The sequence below is a fragment of the Spodoptera frugiperda genome, chromosome 1, assembly GCF_023101765.2.
Source record: "Spodoptera frugiperda isolate SF20-4 chromosome 1, AGI-APGP_CSIRO_Sfru_2.0, whole genome shotgun sequence".
NCBI lineage: Eukaryota > Metazoa > Arthropoda > Insecta > Lepidoptera > Noctuidae > Spodoptera > Spodoptera frugiperda.
Window position 1 is genome coordinate 6,051,887 of NC_064212.1, and position 21,344 is coordinate 6,073,230.

General features: G+C 36.1%; 2 protein-coding genes across 4 annotated transcripts in view; both read right to left on the minus strand.

The window, feature by feature from the left end:
• The window catches only part of LOC118273160 (cAMP-dependent protein kinase catalytic subunit 3), a 42,759-nt gene extending 42,170 nt beyond the window's left edge, over window positions 1-589 (minus strand). Inside the window, exon 1 of the mRNA XM_035589978.2 lies at window positions 79-589. Coding sequence (XP_035445871.1) covers window positions 79-256 — 178 coding nt within the window. The 5' untranslated portion in view covers window positions 257-589. The remainder of the gene's footprint in view (window positions 1-78) is intronic.
• Window positions 590-2,571: 1,982 nt separating this feature from the next.
• Window positions 2,572-20,772, minus strand: LOC118273307 (uncharacterized). Of its 3 annotated transcripts, XM_050707334.1 has the most exons (31): window positions 20,527-20,771; window positions 19,684-19,915; window positions 18,052-19,608; window positions 17,324-17,481; window positions 17,140-17,196; window positions 16,683-16,778; window positions 16,439-16,591; window positions 16,171-16,311; window positions 15,901-16,071; window positions 15,482-15,625; window positions 15,031-15,222; window positions 14,717-14,863; window positions 14,397-14,609; window positions 14,102-14,245; window positions 13,659-13,838; window positions 13,199-13,379; window positions 12,623-12,732; window positions 12,320-12,466; window positions 11,907-12,109; window positions 11,617-11,659; window positions 11,287-11,527; window positions 10,863-10,938; window positions 10,600-10,781; window positions 10,218-10,419; window positions 9,699-9,902; window positions 9,504-9,600; window positions 9,249-9,405; window positions 8,715-8,885; window positions 8,220-8,383; window positions 7,472-7,618; window positions 2,572-5,499 (listed from the first exon to the last, which is right to left on the minus strand). In XM_050707334.1, exons 2-31 carry the CDS (start codon window positions 19,853-19,855, stop codon window positions 5,341-5,343), a joined length of 6,009 nt encoding a protein of 2,002 aa, XP_050563291.1. In that variant the 5' UTR covers window positions 19,856-19,915; window positions 20,527-20,771; the 3' UTR covers window positions 2,572-5,340. The 3 variants fall into 3 exon arrangements, with proteins under 3 accessions (XP_050563291.1, XP_050562949.1, XP_050562600.1); XM_050706992.1 differs by having other exon boundaries at window positions 17,324-19,413; window positions 20,527-20,772; XM_050706643.1 differs by having other exon boundaries at window positions 17,324-19,608; window positions 20,527-20,772.
• Between the last annotated feature and the right edge of the window lie 572 nt (window positions 20,773-21,344).

The window sequence follows — 21,344 nt, forward strand, 5'->3', positions numbered from 1 at the left end:
ATTTAAAAGACAGGAGCGCTGTTACAGGCAAATAGCTATCTAATAAAAATATTATTTATAACTAGTTTCGTTACTCACCGATAGTTTTCAAAATCTGGAGGTCGTCTAATTCATACTCTTTTTCTTCCTCGGTGTATTCAGACTCCGTGGTGGTGGAATCCTGCTCCTCCGTGGAAGATGCCACCGACAGAGACCGCACGTCAGAACTCAACTCCGAGCTGCAGTCCCTCACCAGTTTAGCACTAGCCATCATCATTTTCAAAAAGTTTTCTCACAATCGAATTATCAAAATAATCAAAATCAAAGTCTGTGTTATGAGTCCCTCAGTTCATAGTTTTTACCGAAGAACATAAACATCGCAGTTGTACAAAAATAAATAGTTAATTACGCGAAATTAATATTAAGATCCAATATTATTTTAATATTTAATATGAGATTTATTTATTGTAAAAAATGAAATTGAATATTGAACGTGTTATCGTGAAGATACGCGCGGGAGCGGTGAACAGGCGTGAAGGCGTTCCGTACGCGCCGCGGCTTGTGTCTCACTGACGAGCTGCCGACCTCGCTCGCTTCACTGCGAGCCGAACGAGACGCACAACGAGACAGCCGCGATAAAATAAACGCTGACAAACTCTTGTTTCTGCAATGTTACCGCCAAAGTCAGCGCTGCTCCTCGTGTACAATAACATTCTAAATGATTTACTACCACTCCGTCTGCGAACATAAGCCTTAAATGTAAATAAAATTAACACGTCCAAAATGTATATTCTTCCACCAAAATCTCGTAAATAACTCAACATATCTCCTCGTTTTCTTTATAAATAAGTATTGCTGCACCCGCTTTGTCTTGCTCCTGCCCTGACCCTCGGCATAACAATACGAGTACAATCTAGAGGAGAGTCAGACTTCACATTTTGGATAGTGTAAACATGAAAGTCATCAAACGCTCATTGTTAGCAAATTAGTATTTTCATATTTTCCAGAAGTATCGTCATTATTTTTTCAACTTCAATCATCAACTACTCGTTGAGTTTGATATTTTGTGCTTCAGCAACAAAAATAAATTTAAGGAGCATCGCCCTTTTTCACCTTTTCGCAGTGCATTAACAAATCACACTTATTCACGAAAAGTTCCAAAAGATCAACGACGCACGCAGTACGAGTAGACCTAGTCACTGCCTGATCACTGACACCAACTAGCCAGAATGTAATCGATAAATGTACAGACAAACATAATTAAATGAATAAACAATATTGTCAAAATAAGTACTAACACCGAAATATGAGCAACATCAAAAAAGAAGTTGACTAATCAACATATTCATTCGATACTTTGAAGCTTAAATTAAAGTTGCGATCAGAAAAACCACGAGAAAAACGATGACTCAGATTGCAGGCAAATCTTTCACAATTTTTATTAATATGAGTTTTCATCGGCATCATAACTAGTTTCGAATGTCTAGTAGTGCACTTAGAAGTAAGGCAATTTAGTACTGAAAAAAATTGCTATTCGACAGTTCCAAATCCATGGAGATACATTTTTCTATTCCACATACATATCGTCACGCCTTTAATCCCCGAAGGGGTAGGCAGAGGTGCACATTATGGCACGTAATGCCACTGTGTTCACAATTTATGTTGTAAGTCCCATGTAAGGTGGTGAGCCTGTTGGCATATACCGGGCACATTTCCAGACTCCGTGCTACTACTGAGAAATTTTCGAACTACCGAAAAAAGCCCAGTAATACTTCGTCCGACTCGGGAATCGAACCCGAGACCCCTTTGCCCGACAGTCACACTTGCAACCACTCGGCCAACGAGGCAGTCTTTTCCATTCCAATAGAAATTGATTCCTATTTTGTTTGTATTGCTCTTCTTGTACAAGTTTATGGAAATTTGTGACACATAATATAACATGCAAAAATTGTGTTACGCGTGTTACCGTACTTTATTCTGTTTGTGTCATATTTAGCAAGCGTTTTAAGGTTCTTCTCAAGGAAGGGGCTCGAAACCTGGCAATTATGTACATACTAATATAAATTATATGACCAATTTACATTGAAACGGGGTTGATATGAAAAATTTTGTCGGTATTTGTAACTAGGCACATAATGCTTGTGCAATAAATACACCACAAAATAATTGTGGTAAAATAAATACGTACCTATGGATTAATAAATGTTTAGTAGGCGGTTTCAATATAGAAACTTCTAGGTCCGATTAGTCATAAGGTCGAGAATCGACCAACCGGAATCTTGCCAACTGCACGTCCATGGTAACAAACGTAAACTTCGGTACTTTCAGGCCGGAAAGTGGAGTTATATTTTTTTAATATAAAGATACATGTTCGTTTCATAAGCTAATTGTTAAAATACACAAAATAATATTTTTTACCGATAAAGTACGTAAGACTGTATGTATTAAGATGTTATGGTTATTATTAAGATGCTAAATTTATCTAAAATAAAAAAAGAAATCGCGTAGTTATTCGAAAATTGAAAACATATTATAGACTGTAATGTAATATCTCATTTACAAAACTACGTTTGTGATGTAAATAAAACATAATTTATATTTAAAAAAGGTTTATTTGCAACAAGCGTATCACAATCAAACAAGATATACAAGGGAGTTAAATAATAATATCACTGTAGAATCCGATATAAAGTTTCTGATATTACCTAAGAATAAATATCTTAATCTACATATTCTACCAATACACGGTTACTTCGATATTACTAATCGCCTCATATAATATAATTAATAAGTATTATTTTTAATGGCAACTGAGATTATAAGTGTTGCAAGTTTTTAGACACTGAATAGCCTTTGAGCCTTACATTTTTGGCAAATTAAGTTTAAAATAATGTGATGTTTATAAAATAACGGATTTACAAATTGAACCCATATAAATATACACGATATATTCGGATAGAATATAATATGACACCTACTAATGATTGTTTAAAACTCAAATCTACCTACAGTAGACAGGAAAATATATTTCCACTGAAAAAGGGTGGACAATGAAGAAAAATTGTCACCAATGACGCATTCTGTACATTGTCGTCAAGGAAAGCTTGTCGCCACACCACAACAATTTATTGTGGTTGAAATGAACAAGCTTAAAATCGAGTATGAGTTAATAAGTGCGTCATCATTGCGAACGCACTCAATTTTGGAATTTCTCCCATTAGACGTAAGGTCGAGAATCCGCCAATTTAATAACTGTGTCTACTGCTCGTCTATGGAATAAAAACCACTTTGTAGTTGTGTAGCAGTAAAGTTTACCTTCGTTGTTGCTATTGTAAAAAATATGTAAATGCAGAAAGTAATAAAAACTATTTTCACAGATTACGCACAAACTTAAAGAAGTTAGAAACAAGACGCAACATTTTATAGATTTGATATTGGGCCGCTAGTTTGGTTAATTCAAATTATTTTAAAGAAAACATTATATGGACATGGCTTTACCAATAGCCCAATAGCTAATTATTGATGGTGTAACGAACACTGAATGCAGAATATCAACTGTTAGGTACCTATGTACCAACCACTTTGAAGTAAATTTACTTCGAAAGACATATCCATATAATTGTATCATAGCTAAATCAAAGTAATGTAGCGGCCGGATATCCAACTTATACGTACTTAATATACATAACAAAAATAAAATTTACATATTTATGTGATTTCACATAACATCTAAATCCTTAAACAATATTTATAAGCTAATAAATACAACTCAGGAATATATACATTTACCCTTAGTGGCGTTTAAATCATCAGATTATCGACCATTTTTAAAAACAAAAATATAAATGGACAACATAATATTGCAAGAATAAAATTATATTCAATCATAAAATGTTAAAATTATGTTATTAATCTTAAAAGAAAGTATATACATGCAGACATGTTTAGGTAATAAATATGTTAGACAGTCGATAATTCACATTTTGTTAAAACGAGTTGGCGTCGTATAAAAACAATTATACATTTCCACGTCGCAAGAATTTGTTCTTTTTACATACTTTTTCTGCAAAACACAATAAATACTAAAACATCGATTAGTCTCATTAATTTTTCGATACAAACAACTAATAACAAATTGTTATCTTTAATAACTTTACGTCCTTTTAATAAAACGTAGTACCAACTGAGCTAATGTCTCGCTAAGCTTAGCCCTCGGAACCATTAGTCAGTACCGGCATTGAAACGAATATTTTCTCTTCACTCTGTGACGTTTCTCCTATCGGTCACAAACAAAGTAATCACTCATATCGATAACGTCCATCGCATGATATGTTGGACATAACACCGAGCCTATCCCCTCAATAACCAATAGAAACTGGTATATACGGAGATCGCGGATACCATCTTCCTATCTTGACTTTTTTGCGTACTATCTTGCGTTATCTCGAATTTCATCATGCGCCGGTCTTTACGAAATCCCAAATTTCTCAGCTAAATTCCTTTATCATGCTGTCACAGCAAATCTACCTAACATGTACTGGAAGCACTTGAATCACCCCCCACAAACATGACACTTTGTGCTGCTCTCTTTTCTTCCCATGATTTGAATGACAAAACGCTAGCAATGATTACTTCGTGAAATTTTACATTCTACGTTTTTTCTTTGGTATTCTCCTAAACATTCATTCATGATAACTGTTTTCTGTGTTCAGATATAACTGATATGAGAATCAAACTCGACACATCTCTTGCATCATCTTGACAGCAGTGAGTCACACCACTACTTATAGACGGGCCAAAGCTGCTTACTGTTGTGATCGAACGCTTTGTAACGCTCGGCGCACATAATTTAATTATAAGACTTAGGCCACATAAACACCGTTATAATATAAAACCACAGCAGCACACAGACATTCATTCAACCAAACATCCTTCCAATTTAGGAAGTCACGATAATATAAATTAAATGTCACTCACTCAATCATTTCGATAACATTGCGTTACATATCTTATAAATAGTCTTATCCAAAGAGTCACCCCTGGGATCCGAAAGGTTACACAATTTGAATCTGATGCCAAATAAATATTGGTCGGCGTTATAATGCTGAGCTGTACCATCGCCGAAATTAATAATGGAGCACAATCTCTATCTCCGAATATTATTCTTAGATAGCACCAAAAATCAACGCATTGACTTGTATTTGAAACGCTTCACCTAATTTATAAACTGAAGACGTCCATCTAGATTATCAAAAAATGGGTCAAGATTGCTTATTAATTTCGGTCGAGTTTAGCTTGATGAAAATATTACATACGAGGTTCTTTCTACAATATTTATTAGGTACTATGTGTAGACGAGTATCATACGTTCATGATGATGATGAATCCGACGTGCATGGCCACGGCTAGCTTCTGATGTTGCTTGAGGATGGGACAGAACGCCATGGCCGCCACGTCAGACAGCGGGAATCGCTCAGGGAATGCCTCTCGTGGTAACGAAGTCAGCTTCTGTTGCGCGGACTGTTAGAAACATCAAGGTATTATAGACACAATACACATAATTAATGTAGTAATCGTAATAATATTCAGTGAATGGCAATACCCCAGTGACAGTCACTTACACGCCTACTGAAATATTTTTTTACATAATTCCGACCCAAGATTGAAGTAACGCGACTTCAACGACAAATGGAGCACAAAATCATTCATTGTTACACCCAGAACACGCAACAAGTAGATTAAAGTTTCGCGTAATTATAAAACTGTAATTCAATTTTTTCTTACTTTTTATTTACTCATTTCATTCGGAGACTAATTTACGTCAGCCAGATTGTTTGGCGTTAACCCAAATGGAATATTTAATAACAACTTTCTGTTTGTTTAAATAAACCGAATGAACTAGAGCACAAACGTTTTAACATTCACTTTCGTCAAATTCTGTGGATTTTAACATCAAAGTTATTGACAAGTCAATCACTGGGCGAAGTAAAAAAGTTGGCAACGACTGAGAAGTATTTTAATTCAATTGGTTTAAAAATTTTTCCTTTTCAATGATATTCACCTGCAAGACGAATACATGTTTCAGATCTTTCAATTAATGTTACTTAATACCATCATAAAAAAATGGTCTATAAAAACACTTGCCTCCTTGACTTCATCATCGGTGGTATATTTTTACCCCGTAGCTTTTTTTTTTCATTTTTTGAAACAGGTAATAATCACTCGGGGCCAGGTCTGGGTTGTAGGGTGGGTATTCTAAAATATCAAAGCCCACCTTATGCAGGGCAGCCATCGCAACGCGGCTCTTGTGAACGGGCGCGTTGTCGTGCAAAAGCAACACACTTTTCGTAATTTTTCCCTGTCTTTTCTCCTTAATGGCTTCTTGAAGTCGCTTTAATATTGAAGCGTAGTATTCCCTGGTTATAGAAACACCTTTATCTTTATAGTCGATTAATAATATTCCTTCCGAGTCGCAAAAGACCGTTGCAATGATTTTCCCAGCTGACTGTGACACCTTAAACTTCTTAGGGGGTGCTGCGCCCTTTTATGCCTCTGCATGGAATCTTGTTTCGACTCAGGTTCATAATGATGAACCCAAGTTTCGTCTCCAGTAACAATTCGACTCAATACATCATCCTTGTCTTCATTACAGAGGTTCAAAAATGCACGTGAACACTCTACGCGCTGTTGTTTTTGGGGCAGCGTGAGCATTCTCGGCACCCATTCTGCACTGACCTTAGTCATGCCAAGATGATCATTAAGAATTTTAAAAATGGTTTTATCTGATACTCTAACTATTTCTGCGAGTTGTTTCTTCTTTAGTCGAGCATCTTCCAGTACAATTTTTTCAACTTTTTGGATAAGTTCTGGCGTAGTCACCTCGATACTCCTGCCCGGCCTCGGATCGTCTTCAATGGATTCTCTTTCTTGTTTAAATAAATTGTGCCACTTGTACACCATGGTTTTTCCTTGACAAGAGTCACCGTAAACCAATGACATCTCATTCATTATGGGCAACTGTTTTTCCTTGCTTGGTAAGGAACTTTATAACGGTACGATATTAGATTTTTTCCATATTTCACTTTTCACTCCCGATTTTGTTGCTTGATTGACGATAACTCAAAGACTAATTGTCTAATTGCAATGAAATCTCGTATTTATACTAATTATGAATCACTGAACACGTTACGACCTAATGAGCGTAATCTTCCCCCACAACCCTCTCATTCCGCGAACTTAAAAACGCACCCTCGTATTTTAATTCAATTGGTTTAAAAAGTAATGAATTACAGACGTGTTACAATTTGTTACTTGCACCCTGGCAACACTTGTCCGACTATATTGTTTTAAAATTAGGATTTTTGGCAATATTCATTATTATTCTTTTTAACATTAAGTGGTGTTCCGTGATAGTAAATTGCGGAAGATTTTATCGTCCAATAAAGTCTGTGTATTTAGTTAATTGAGATGAGGAAATATGTTAAGTGCTCACCCGGTCTCTGGTAGTGACCTGTTGGAACTCGAGGCCGTACTTCTTGGCGGACTCGGAGTACGTGAGCGGCTCCACTACCAGCGACAGATCGTCCGTCTGACGCTTGCGTTTATTGCCCAGTGGAATCATTTGGAACTTTCCTACAACCTGTTAAAAAGAAAGAAGACCATGTAAATATTTGTTAAACCCCTAGACGATGTCAATATATGATACATTGTCAACGGCAAACTAGGATTTACAGTCGCAACTAATCATAAAATCATGGAAACCATAAAGCACAGTAAAGTCAAAGACATTAGCAATTTGTGACCAGTCGACTGTCCTTCAAATTTAGGCTTCGTGAGCATATATGGAAGAGGCTGACAGACTCAACACACACATAGTACATGTATGTATGTATGTATGTATGTGTGTATGTATGTATGTATGTATATATGTATGTATATATTGTAATATTTATTGTATATACAACATAATCGTTATAAATATAATTATAATTTATTTATCTTTTAATATTTCAATATGTGCCTGCTGTTACACCTGCAGTTGTCTCTCTGCATCACCCCAAGGTTGACTGGTAGAGAATGCCAAATTGGCATTAAGTCCTCCTTTGTACAATGTACATAAAGTGTAAAATAAATAAATAAATAAAATAAATTTGTCTTGGATCCAGCATCAAAATATAAAACATGATTGTATCTAGTAGCGATTGGGTAGTCAGAAGTGGGAATCATGTTTTAATTCATACCTGTTTATGCACGTCAGGGAAGCAGGGATGCATCCTCAGCAGTTTGAGCAGCGGCGGCGCGGCGGAGACCACGCGGCCGCACCACTGGCACCCCGCCGCGCGGCTCGAGCCGCCCAGGCGCCGCCCCCCGCCCCACCACTCCAACTCGTTGATGGACTGGTTCACTGCGCAACACATTTCAGATTATTATAACACCTATATATTTCAGTGTGATGTGACAGCCATGCTTCGGCAGGAATAAAGCATCGTGTGCGTGAGGTTGCCGGAGCCTCAATTCCCTATTTCCAAATCCCCAAGGCCTAAATACTTAATCCCTACTGTTGCTTACCATCAGGTGACCTGTCTGCTTGATTGTCGCCCTTTTTGGGAATGATAGATTGAGGACTAGGAATTTTGAATTGAGGATTTTGTGATTGGAGATGAGGGGAGAATTGAGCCCCGGCTCTCTATGTAAAAGACACGTGCGTGTAGCCCATAAGAAGTAGATATGAGTACCGAGACAGTCGTCCCCGGCGAGCAGCGCGGCGGGCCAGTGCGGCGGGTAGAGCAGGCGCAGCGCGGCCACGTGCGACTGCAGCGCGCCGCCGCCCGCGCCGCTCACGCTGCCCGCGCACACCGCGCCCGCGCCGCGGACGCAGCCAGCGCCGCCCGGGTACAGCGCCACGTCTGCCGACAAACAATGCGGATTATGCCAGGTGCCAAAGGGTGTTGATACAGTATACGTCCATACGCATTGTAGTTGGTAAAGTATTTTCTATTGTGTCTTATATATCGAAGAGGCAGGTGCTAGGCAAACGAGAGTTTCTAGAAGTTACAAAACAACTTAATGTTGAATTAAAACCTATCCGACCTCCGAATACCAAAAGTATTTAGAATCGAGTACTGAAATGAAAATATTCGATTACGGCAGCGATTATAACGAACTATAATTCTCGGAATGTAACTCTTACGTTAGCGCATAAAATGTTTCGGCATAAAACTAAATTTGCGACGCGTGTTGATTGTGTTGTTCGTGCCAAAGTTACTTACCCTCGATGGAGGAATTTTGAGCGCGTTCATCGTGGAAGGGGTAAAATATTGTGACGTCATTTTCCATGCTCCGTAGTAGGGGCGAATCACTATTCAAATCGTAGTAAGCCGTTGTACCATCGGCATACCCTACTACAACTTGAGAATGTCCTTTTTGCTGAAAAACATATTACTTTTAACACATTTTCTATACAAAGAACATTCCAGAAAAACTGTTATAAAAAGTTAATTGTTATAAAAGCTTCAAATACTTACCATAGACCATTTGATAGCAGTGGCCTGATACACCCTTCTATTTCCATTTGTTAATCTGAGTTCAACAACCGGCTTCAGTTTATAAAAAGGTTGTTCCCTGAAATAACACAATATTATTAGTTCATATTAAACGATAAGTACTGTTGCGTTATGCGTAGTTTAGAGGAAATTATGTTAGAATTATATTTGTCTTACTTCTCAGTGACAGTCGATGGGTATGGTACAGCGAAGATGTAAGCGGTTCCATTAGAGCAGGCTGCAGCGAGTAGCCCCAGTCTTGGCATGTTGTTTGTATTGGGCAAGTCTTCTAACATATCCCTCACTCCCGACGGGCACCAGTCGATGGCCCACACTGTTCCAAAGTCGTGCGTTATTCCAAGCGCAAGTCGTGGTGTAGACCTGAAACAAATATTTTGATTACATATTAGTTTATGTAGAACCCCAGTGTGAAAGTAATAATCAAATAGAATGGTCGCATAGCATGTTAGTTTCAGTGGTCACGACTGACAAGAACAAAGTTACAACCCAAATAAATGATATCGGCAAGGCTCATCATATGCCGCAGCCCTCATAGAGAGCAGGGGTTTAAACGGGGTGGTTTTAGTCATCCCAAAAAAGACTAACAACCAACAATAGTAAAAGTTTAGCGTGCCATTGAAGAAGCCAATGTCCAGTAGCGAACAAAAACGAGCCGATGATGAGCAAATTACTTACGAAATCAAATTCCCGCAGTCCCATATCTGCACGAGCCCCGGTTCAACCGGAGTCGTGTCCCAGACGTGGCGCGGTGCATCAGGCCCGCGATGTATTGCCACGGCCAAGAACTGAGACTGATTGCAAGCTATCTCCGTGTCCGGGTTCGAAGGTGCCCACGATATAGCTTGAATACTCGCACCCACGAACATTACTAATAAATCTGCAAAAAGAACAAAGTATTAATATGTGGTACAAAGCGAATACAAATGAAAACAATGATTACTCAGTTCGGCTTAAATATTTGCGCAAGTTTGCGCACAGTTTGCGCAGGTACTATCAATAACAGTTCGACTAAACAAAGTATGTATAACACTTCTACAATAATAAATAAACATTTTACCTTTGGTGCTCTGCGCTTCGAATCGTTTGAACGTCGTCCAGTCGTGGGTATCATCGAACCTGACTTTACAGGACTCTTCAAGTGGTGGCATGTAATTAACGATCTCACTCTCTGGTACTTCCTCCAACAAACAGTTATGCCACATCGGGAACAAAATCTCATCTGTTAGATACCTGTCGATACTGAAAAAGACAATATAAATGTAATTAAGTTGATTAGTTTAGGGACGAAATTTGATTGAAAAAAGTATAAATTATGCTTACAATTCTTCAGTACTCCTCTTCATATAAACGCTTATATTCTTCACTTGGTATGGTAATCGAATTATTTTTGCAGCATCTGAAAGTAAAATAAGCGAGTTCATAGATTTGACTGCACGGTTGGTGCGGTGGCTGGGCCACTGGCTGCCGCGCAACGGGTAGCGGGTTCGATTCCCGCACGGAGCAACTCTTTGTGTGATCCACAAATTGTTGTTTCGGGTCTGGTTGTCATGTGTATGTGAACTTGTATGTTTGTAAACGCACCCACGACACAGGAGAAAATCCTAGTGTGGGGCTACGTTTAAAAAAAAAAAAAAAAAAAGAATACAAGTTAATTATAAAACTAACAGACTCGGGTAGAACTTTAAGGCTTTCTTTTATAAAACAATATGAACGTGATGATTCAGTAAACAAAGAGATCACTCACGGCTATCCGAGTGCTTCTTCTTCTTGATCATGAACTCCTCACGAGCTTCCTGCTCCTCATCAGATACGTTGGAGTCCACCTCAGTGTCGGTTTCAGACTCCGTTTCATCTTCCGAACACATTTCCAGCTTGACAGAAACATCGGAGTCACTTCCATCATCCCATTTCTCCACACACACGTGATCTAACAACTCTTTCTCAACGTCTGTACTAAATCTACACTTCGTACAACGATGGCTACCCTGCAAAGAAAAAAGTGATTTATGTCAGTAATCATTAAGATCATTATTGAATATCTTGCGTAAAAACCTCATTAGAAATGTAAACTTACATGGTGAAGACTGTTTTTATACTTTTCAATCACGGTCTTTGCTCTAGAAAAAGAAAACAAAGGTTAAATGCATGAACGATCATCTACATAAGGAAAACAAACAAGCAACTAATGGTCAAATCCACAAATAAAATGTCACTCAATTTTAAGACGCTCTCAAGAATAGTTCTGGCACAACGCGTTCTTTATAAAAGTAAGATATAGAACGATATTTAAGTAGAACTTAAAATTGAGTAGAGTTTCAGTATGCAGGCGTAAGGTTTGGAGGTTATAAAAAAGACGGTATTTACTTCTCTGCTGCCTTCCTGCGTCCAGGTTGAATGACGTCGTCCTTAAGTTCTTCCTCTTTCTTCAACTCTTTCTCTTTTTCTGCCAGTATCCTACGCTCTATCGCTAATTCCTTCTCCTTGTGCATAGTCATGTGCTGACTCTTGTATATACGCAGGTACTTATTGTTGCATATCTCGCACATGCTTTTATATATCTCCGTTTCCTGTAATGTGATGTTTTCATCAGTTTGATTAGTTAGGGAATAGTTGTACTAAGTAGGGAGATTTTAGTTCAACGATGAAATCTTTGCGTAATAAATTTAATGGCGTACAGAAAGACTTAATTAATGTCTTAACAGTGACTGAAATATTACAAACAAAATAAAGTACGTATCCCATTATTTACTCATTATTAAAATTTGTTTGTTATCTACCTTTTCCGACTTCCCGCAGACAATGATGTGTGCGTAGAACCCGACGTAGGACACTCTGCTGATGCCACACACCTTACAAATCAGCTTGTGGTGAGCAAACTGGTATTCCTTTAGATAACTCTCCACTGCATAGGGGTTGTTTATTTCCTGGAAAATATATAACAAAGATATTAGTTCGGAACTCTGAAGACTGGCACAACTATTAAGAATTTTAAAAATGAAATTATAAATCTCATAAATACTTTTGTTATCAAACCTAAGGGTACTATAATGAATATTATTATTCACATAATTAATACTTACAATGGGAGGATCTCCGACCACCCAAGCGATGTTGTAATGTTCCCCCATGGAGTGAGTCTTCCATTCCTTGGGAGGCATTGTTTTTCCACACACACCACACTCTATGATCTCTGCAGGAAGAAATACAAAATAATGTTATGCAATAATGACACTTATTTACAGTGATAATAAAATTTAACTTTAATGTTTTATAATGTTTTATAAATATTATAAAGCTGAAGAGTTTGTTTGTTTGTTTGTTTGAACGCGCTAATCTCCGGAACTACTGGTCCGATTTGAATAATTCTTTTTGTGTTGGATAGTCCATTTATCGAGGAAGGCTATAGGCTATAAAACATCATGCTATGACTAATAGGAGCCGAGCAGAGCGGGTGAAACCGCGCGGAAGTAGCTAGTGTTTTATAAATGCAAGTTCTTGAATGATATTTTTAAATATCCTTATCCACTAGTGACTTACTTCAGTCATCATTTTTCTTCAAACGAATCAACGAATTGCAACGCCCACCAAACTTCAATAACAGACAAGCTAAGAGATAATTCTATATTAACCTTTCAAAAGAAGGTACTTAGACTTACCTTTACTCATCAACTCCAGAGAGACATCAGTAAGTTTCCTTCTCCCATCGCATGTCGCAATATGTTCCTGGAACGACTTGACGTACTTCCTCTTGAGACCACACTTGTTGCAGACCAGACCGCCCAACACTTTAGTCATATCGTACAAATGACGCTGCACGGCTGTCTGGTTATTCAAGTCCTAGAATAAAGTTATAATAAATATTGTAACTGTGGCGTTTCAATTCAAAAGAATTTAATTTGCAACGAAATTAGCAAGTGAGGTTTTATTCTTCCTAAATCAAGACTAACCCATATTTTTTTAAAGCTTTCAGATTTACGGAAACAGAAACGAAATACTTAATGTTTTCTAAGAAGCTAATCATTATATTAGTACATGACTGAGCTAAACAGTGATGGTTTTGCCAATCTATGTGGCAAATACTACGAATACTATTCAAAAATGTATGTTAATACTTACAATAGGTGGCTGTCCCTCCACCCACGCCAGGTACTGATGAAGAGTCTCTATATGCGAGATCCATTCAGAGCCTTCTACTTTAGCTGCGCACACGCCGCAGGTTAGAATCTCATCTTTTACGTCTTTTTTATTAAAATCTTCAATCCAACTAACGTTAACGTTTTCTGATACAGAAGTGTTCTGAGGAGAAAATATATTTTGACATTTTTAAAAAGTATTAGATATGTATATATGGATTATTACTGCCGTACTCAGAGTCATTTAATGGTTACTTAACCCATTCCTTGGCAATTATTTTCCATACAAAATCGTTACTAAGAAATAGTTTAAGTAAGCATTAAATGACTCTGAGTACGGCGGTTAGATTAAGTATTAGATATGGATTTACAGTACTTTGTTGTGATATTTCTATGCAAAAATAATATGTAAATGAAATAACTTACCACGCCACCATTGCATTCTTTTATATGTTGCAAATATACTTTAGGATACTTGATCTTTTTCTCGCATTTATAGCATTTCAAACCATTGTTCTGTCTAGAAATTTCTAGAAGATGCATTTTTACAGCCGACTCATCGTCTAGATTCTGAAAATTTAAATAATAACTAATTTTAGAAAAACTATTTAAAATGTAAAAGAAAATAAAGGTATTCAAATACGTTGCGCAAACTTTAGTACAAGTTTCATTAACTGCGCAAACGTTTTGCGCAAATTTGTTGTAGTAATATAACACTTACCACTGGTTTGCAACCCTCTTTCCACGCCAGATGGTTATGTTCCTTGCCAATGTGATGTAACCAGTCCACGATGGTAACCTCTTCGTTACAAACCCCGCATTTAATGACTTTCCTTTCTTCCTGTACCACCGGCACTTCGTACCAGTCCTCAGCCGACTGAGACTGAGTTGTAGTATTCAAACTTTCGTTGGCAAACGAAATGTCCGCTTGGCTCTGAAACATATACGTCAGTAATAAATAATGGAACCAAAATATATATTACATACTATAATTCTTGTATGATTAATTGAATAACATTGATTGTGTTGTGACATACTTACATTTTCAGAACCATCGCACTCTTCAATATGACTCAAATACAATTTGACCCGTTTACGTACAATGCCACACTTGTGACATGTCAGTCCGCCATACCTCCTGACAAACTGCTGCAAATGATTCCACACTACTTCTTCGTCACCAAAGTCCTGAAATAAACATTTGTCGTAAGCAATAAGGAAATCTATTTTAGAACGTTAGGGTTCAGAATTGAATGTCAAAACATTTTCGTTAAACAAAAAAAAAGTACTTGGTATAATTGTAGATTCAAACTTATTTTTATATTAACTTATAAGCAGAAGTTTATAGAACTTACCATAGGAGTCTGTCCCTGCGGCCAGGCCAAATAATTATGTTTCTTCGATATATGGTCCATCCAAGCTGAGTTCACCATCTCTGCTTGGCACACTCCACACTTCACAATCCCCTTTTGTCCCGATTGTCCCAGGGCGGCATCATCAGAAACTGACGCATTCAAGTCCGTACTTATCCCAGAATCCAATAAATGCTGAAACAAAACAATTCCCAATCTATGTTATAACTCTCATGAACAGTTAGCTTCGCGACGTTCGCCGGTTGTTAAATTGTCGCGCAATGGTGCTTGTACCTATGAGCCCCCAGCGTGACTTGAAACTAGTCGAGCTACCTTGCCAAACAATTACGCGAGTAAATCGAAAGACGTAATCAAATTTTTTGAAAGAATAGACATGCCGATTTTTTGCGGTTTAAAAGCATGTACCTATGAAGATAGAAGGAAGGCGACTTACCTTAGTGCCATCACAAGTCTTGACATGCGCCAAAAATAGCTTAACACGGCTACGATTGAGCCCGCACTTAGAACAAGTCAGTGTTCCTTTAGTCCTAATTATATTTTGCAAGTGCTCCCAAACTGCTGACTCGTTTGACAAATCCTAGAAAAGACATTATATAATGTTACATTTCCATTGTACGAGGGAACGTCGTATTTAAAAATGGTAGGTACTAAATTCTTAATTAAATCAATCAAATGATAAATTAATTACTGTTGGACAAAGGCATAATTATCTTCTCAAACGAGAAAAATCGATCACCGCCACATTTAACGCCCAGAGCTGCTTGGCGATTTTAAAACTTTTCGCCATATAATATCAGGGGTGATTCAATAAACCTAACATTAAAAAGCGTTAGGGAATATAACGGAACTTACTAAAGGAGTATCTCCTTTCTGCCACGCCAAATAGTTATGATCCCTGCCTATATGTCCATACCACATATCCGACGACATAGTCTTATCGCATACACCACAAGTTACATTTTCTTCCACGGGCGCTCTTGATTTGCGGGTGGGCTTCTCAACTTTTTCACTTTCGCCAGACATCTATTAAAAGCAAAAGTTAAGAACACCGTAAATATTTATTTAAATATTTTAAAAACAAACAAAGAATCATAAGGTTCTGTGAAAAATATAAATAAGTACCTTTTTCTGTATGCAGTATTTAACATGATCGTTGAACCGATTAAATCTGTTCGTTGTCATACCGCATAAACTGCACACCAACTTGCCATCGGCCTTCAACTTTTCTTTCAACTTGCGCACTAAATCTCGATCGTCCAAATACTGGAACAACATTATTACGATTACAGTATTACGATGCATATACACATAATAAAGTACATTACCAAGTGGTTATTGAAATTTATTTAAACATTAATTTATTATTACACTTCAATTTTATAATACTTACAATACGAGAGCCAACTTTCCAAGCGATTAGATCGTGTTCGTTGGCCACGTGGTCGTCCCATTCTGCATGAGAAAACAAGTCTTCACAAATTGCACACTTTATATTCTTCTTTGAAGACGGCTCACCCTTATCTTTGCCTAAGAAACTTCGCTTCTGTAAAAAAAATAGAAGAAAAATATAAATAAAAACTTTGACACATTAACGTAGTAATATTGCAAGTATTACTCAGATATAGGTAACATACTCGAGAATTCTTTTCAGCAGGTTTAGCTGCAGCAACTTTTGCTTCCTTGGCGGTAGTTTTCTGAACTTCCTTATTACTCTCATCATGGTTGGATGTCTGAAAAAGAAGAATAGAATAGAAAAAGGAACAATTTAATCTTGAAAGTAACATTTTTAAAGCTTTTACCATTCCGATCGCGTGGCGAAAGCATAAGGGACAGAAATCAATAGAATTATTTAGAAATTATATTACACTAAACTGATTATTATGATCGGATTCAAAATCTCTGCTGTGACTGCCGAGATTTATATTACGAATTCAGAATTTGGACGCCAAAAATATTTTCTTACATTTTCAACTCTACATATTTGTAATAAAGTCGAAAATCTATTGAAATAATTTGGAAAGAACATTTGAGAAGGGCTATTGGAGTCTATACATTTGTATGTGATAGGAATTACAACATACTAAAGCTTACCTGTGGCATGATGTTACTTATCTCTGAAGATCCTGGTTCTGTTTGTGGTGCAGTGGGCTGAAATAAAAAATAAACAATAATTTAAAATCTTGAAACATTTCCAGTTTTGTATTGACTTGTAGTTGAAAGTCAACACAAATAAGTCTCATAAAAAACAATATTTTGTAGTTTGTATTATACTTACCATAACATTAGATCGAGGACTTCCTGGATTAGTACTTGTATGCCCACTGTCTGCAGAACTGCTACTATCCTGTACATTAGCACTCAAAGGCTTGCCTACATCTATAACACTATTGCATTTTTTGGTTTCAGCTTCAACCATATCATGGTCATTGGTGTCTAAAATAATATCAGAATTATTCACAATTTGAACCTCAGGCTGAATTTCAGACACAGTTCCATCATTTGTATCGGGAACTGTATTATTTACAGGTGACACTTGAATGTCACTAGGAGAAGCATCATCTACGACGCAATCATCAACTAATAATGGTCCTGCTTCCGAATCATTTATATTTTCACAAAATTCGTTTTCAAATAAATTCCAACAAACAGAAATATCTACATTTTCTTCAGTCTTATCCTCTTCGTCTACTTCGTCTCTATCTCTATTTACAACTGGCTCATCACTGTATATAGAAAATATTGTAGCTAATTCACAATTAGCGCTATTATTATTCTTAAAATGTATGTGCTCATATGAATTATCACTATCATAGTAAGCTAAACGGCCAAAATCATAACACAAACAAAATTCCTGGATTTTATTAGATGTCGCAACATTTACTGCATCCAATTCCTGGTCCACCATCACATCTTGTTTTGCATGACAATGCAACTTAGGTGTGGACTTATTACTCCGTTTCGGAAGAATTTGCCTAGCGTAGGTTTTAACGACCTTGCACTCACCAGTGTGTTCTTTATCTTTTTTGCTTCCACCAGGCTTTTCTACTCCTTGGATGCTTAATTTGGATTCAGTTGTGTTTGTCTTTAAATTAATAGTTTTCTTTGTATTTGGAACATTCTGAAGAGCTTTCTTTGATTTATTTTTGTCTGTGTAAATGTGGGAAAACTTCTTTAAATATGCAGCTATCTCCTTAACTTTATCTACTTTAATTTCTGCATTATTGTTTGCCAATGTTTTAGTTGCATTTAAAATACTAGCTAATTCAAGGTGTTCTGATTTCTCATCTTCAGGTTCTGTATCAGATTGTTTACTGTCTTTCTTAACTGCAGATTTGGATTTAGACATTACTTTAGGTTCCATGCCATGCTTTTGCTCAATAATAGTTTGTTCAGTACTATGTGTCCCCACTGTATCTAATTCTTTATGATTTTCAACAATGTCTGGTTTTACAGTGCAATCTAAATTTGAATCTTCATTTTCATCAGTCTTCCCATTACAATTCTGGAAAATATTTTCATTTTTATCTATTTCTTTGGTAACCGTTTTAGTTACTGTATTCAAATTCGATTGACTGTCTGACAGGTTGTCTGATTTATTTATATCACTTACATTACTTTCATCCTTAACAACACTAGAATTATTTTTATCTGAATGTATTTTCTTGATGTTACATGACTCCTTTGTTACAGATTTGTTATTAGTGTGTTTTATAGTTTCCTCAATCACAACTGGAGTGTTCTCTGTTATTTTGAAAATTGTGGCTTCAGTCTGTATATTTTCAACATTTTCCTCTAAATCTAAGCTTGGTTTAATATTTTTAATTTCTAAAGGCACTGTAATGATTGGAACATTCATCTGTTCTTCAGATTTACTGATTTCATGATTCGTTTTTGTTTCAATTATAGATTGCACTGTAATAGGTGTTAAATTTTTCACATTACATAATTTTAAAGATTTCAGTTCTCTAAGTTTCGAAAGAGGGATTGTTTCTTCAGAGATAATGTTTATTTTAGATGTATTTTGTATGGGTTTTTCACCATTGGACATTGGATTTGGATCTGTGTCTGTGGAATTTACGGTCAATTCTATATCACTATTTATTTCAAATGATTGGTCATCAATAAACGAATTAATATCGCCGTTTGCTACTTGTGCTATGTGGTCTTCTAAAATCACATTCATATTTTCTTCAATTTCCATTTCATGTCCATTCAGAGATGTTGGTACTCCATTGAAGGAAATATCAAACTGTAAATTAGCACTATCTCCACGGAGACATTCTTCTGTAATGTCATCAGAGACATTCAAAACTTCAATGGAACTCACAGGTTCAGGACCTGGCAAGTTTGTTTCAGTAACAGTTTCTGGAACAAAACTTTTGTTTGTAATTTTGATTTCTTCGGGAATACCATTAGCAATAGTTGGAACAAATGTAGGGCTCAAAAAGACTGATTTCTTCATTAATGTAGCAGTTTCCAAAATAGAGTTGTCAGATGGCATCTGACTACAATTTTGATTTGGAATATTTTCGAGGTACCCATTATTGATATTTTCATTGCCTGGAAGAAAATAATGGTCACTTTGTAGATAAGTTTTAACAAGCAAACTATTAAAATTAAATAATGTACACTTACTGGGCAGCTCAATGGCAGGTGTAGAAGAATTCACTTGGTTCACATTTATGTTTCCTATACTAATGCCAAGTTTCTTCAAAAGGTCCGGAGGAAGTACAAATACTTCATGCTTATCCTTGGCAGTTTTCATCTTTTTTGGTTGTTTATTTTTCTGAAGACTTTTTGTATCCATTTTCAAAATGTTATAATTGATTCATTTTCAATTGCATGTTCTATTCTTCAAACAAGCTCACTAAAACAATAATGGGAGCTTATATAATTTTTATTTTTATTAAAAATATATTTCATAATAATTAATTTAGTTTAATAATAATTCACGAAAGTTACAATAAATTCATAAAAGTTATGTCCCATTTCTTCATAAGAAAATGGGTACCTACAGATAAAATTATTCACATAAAAGATATTTAGTAATTACTTATCACTCAAAACTATTTAAATTATTTCGCTTTATCAATTAAATACCACAAATACTTATTTGTGGTATTTAATTATATCATTACAAGTAGTTACTCGAAAAAACATTACATTAACAAATGAAATTTCACAATTTTCGATCATTTTGCATAATATAATATTGTCATTAATATTAAATACGAATAAAAAAACCAAAAGCAAAATATGAAAAAAGGAAAAAATTTAACACTGCACCAGGATCGAACCATGATCATCAAAATCAATGATCACACGTGTTCATAACTACGCTACGGGAACCGCTTTGCACACTGGTGTAATTTGCCTTGCCTTTTTTATTTTATGATATCAATAATAAAAAAATATATTTTATTAAATAAACCATATAAGCAAGTACACAAAATCAAATTAAAAACCCAACAAACTTACAAATTTTTTCGACGCTAGACGTTCAGCCTACATTTCGATGATAATTCTTGACATTTTTACACAAAACACATTACCGACGGATTATAATGAAAACCACAAACACTCAACACTTACTAAATCTCTGTTTAATATTATTCACATTTGCAATAACTGTACGAACTTACATCCACATAACACGATGTAAAATGAAAGCGAATTCGCATGAAAATTAAATTCTTAGGTTATGATCGCTCATACGAAGTGCTATTCTTAACAAACTTAAGTTTACGATCTGTAGTTCATTATTTTCCTTTACATAGAGTTCATTTTACCCTAATATCAGTAAAAATAACAGTAAAAGATAAGTTGTCGAGTTGACATTCCAAACAATTTTTATGATGATCAACAGATGGCGCCATACAGAGCCCTGTCACAGATTATAATTTTACCTATTATACTATTTACCGTTTTTTTTCTTTTATGTTTTTAGCCAAAATTCATGGAATAACGTAGAAATATCTACCTATCATGGACAAATTTTTATTAAATACAATTATTTAATTTATCGTTATGCGATTTCACAATTTATCCATTTGGGTAGTGAATGAAATACACAACTAAGAAAGAATTTCTGTTCACTGTCCAACAGTGAGTGGTCCGATTTTTCTATCCGATTTCGCCAAGAAATTATCCAATTTTATTATTGGCCCCAAAAAGGACTAACTGGACCTTTGTTCAACAGTGGACGTCTTCCGGCTGATGATGATGATGTTTATAAACATTTGTATTCGTACATACATACAATACATACCTATCCCATGTAATAGCGGTGAGCCTAT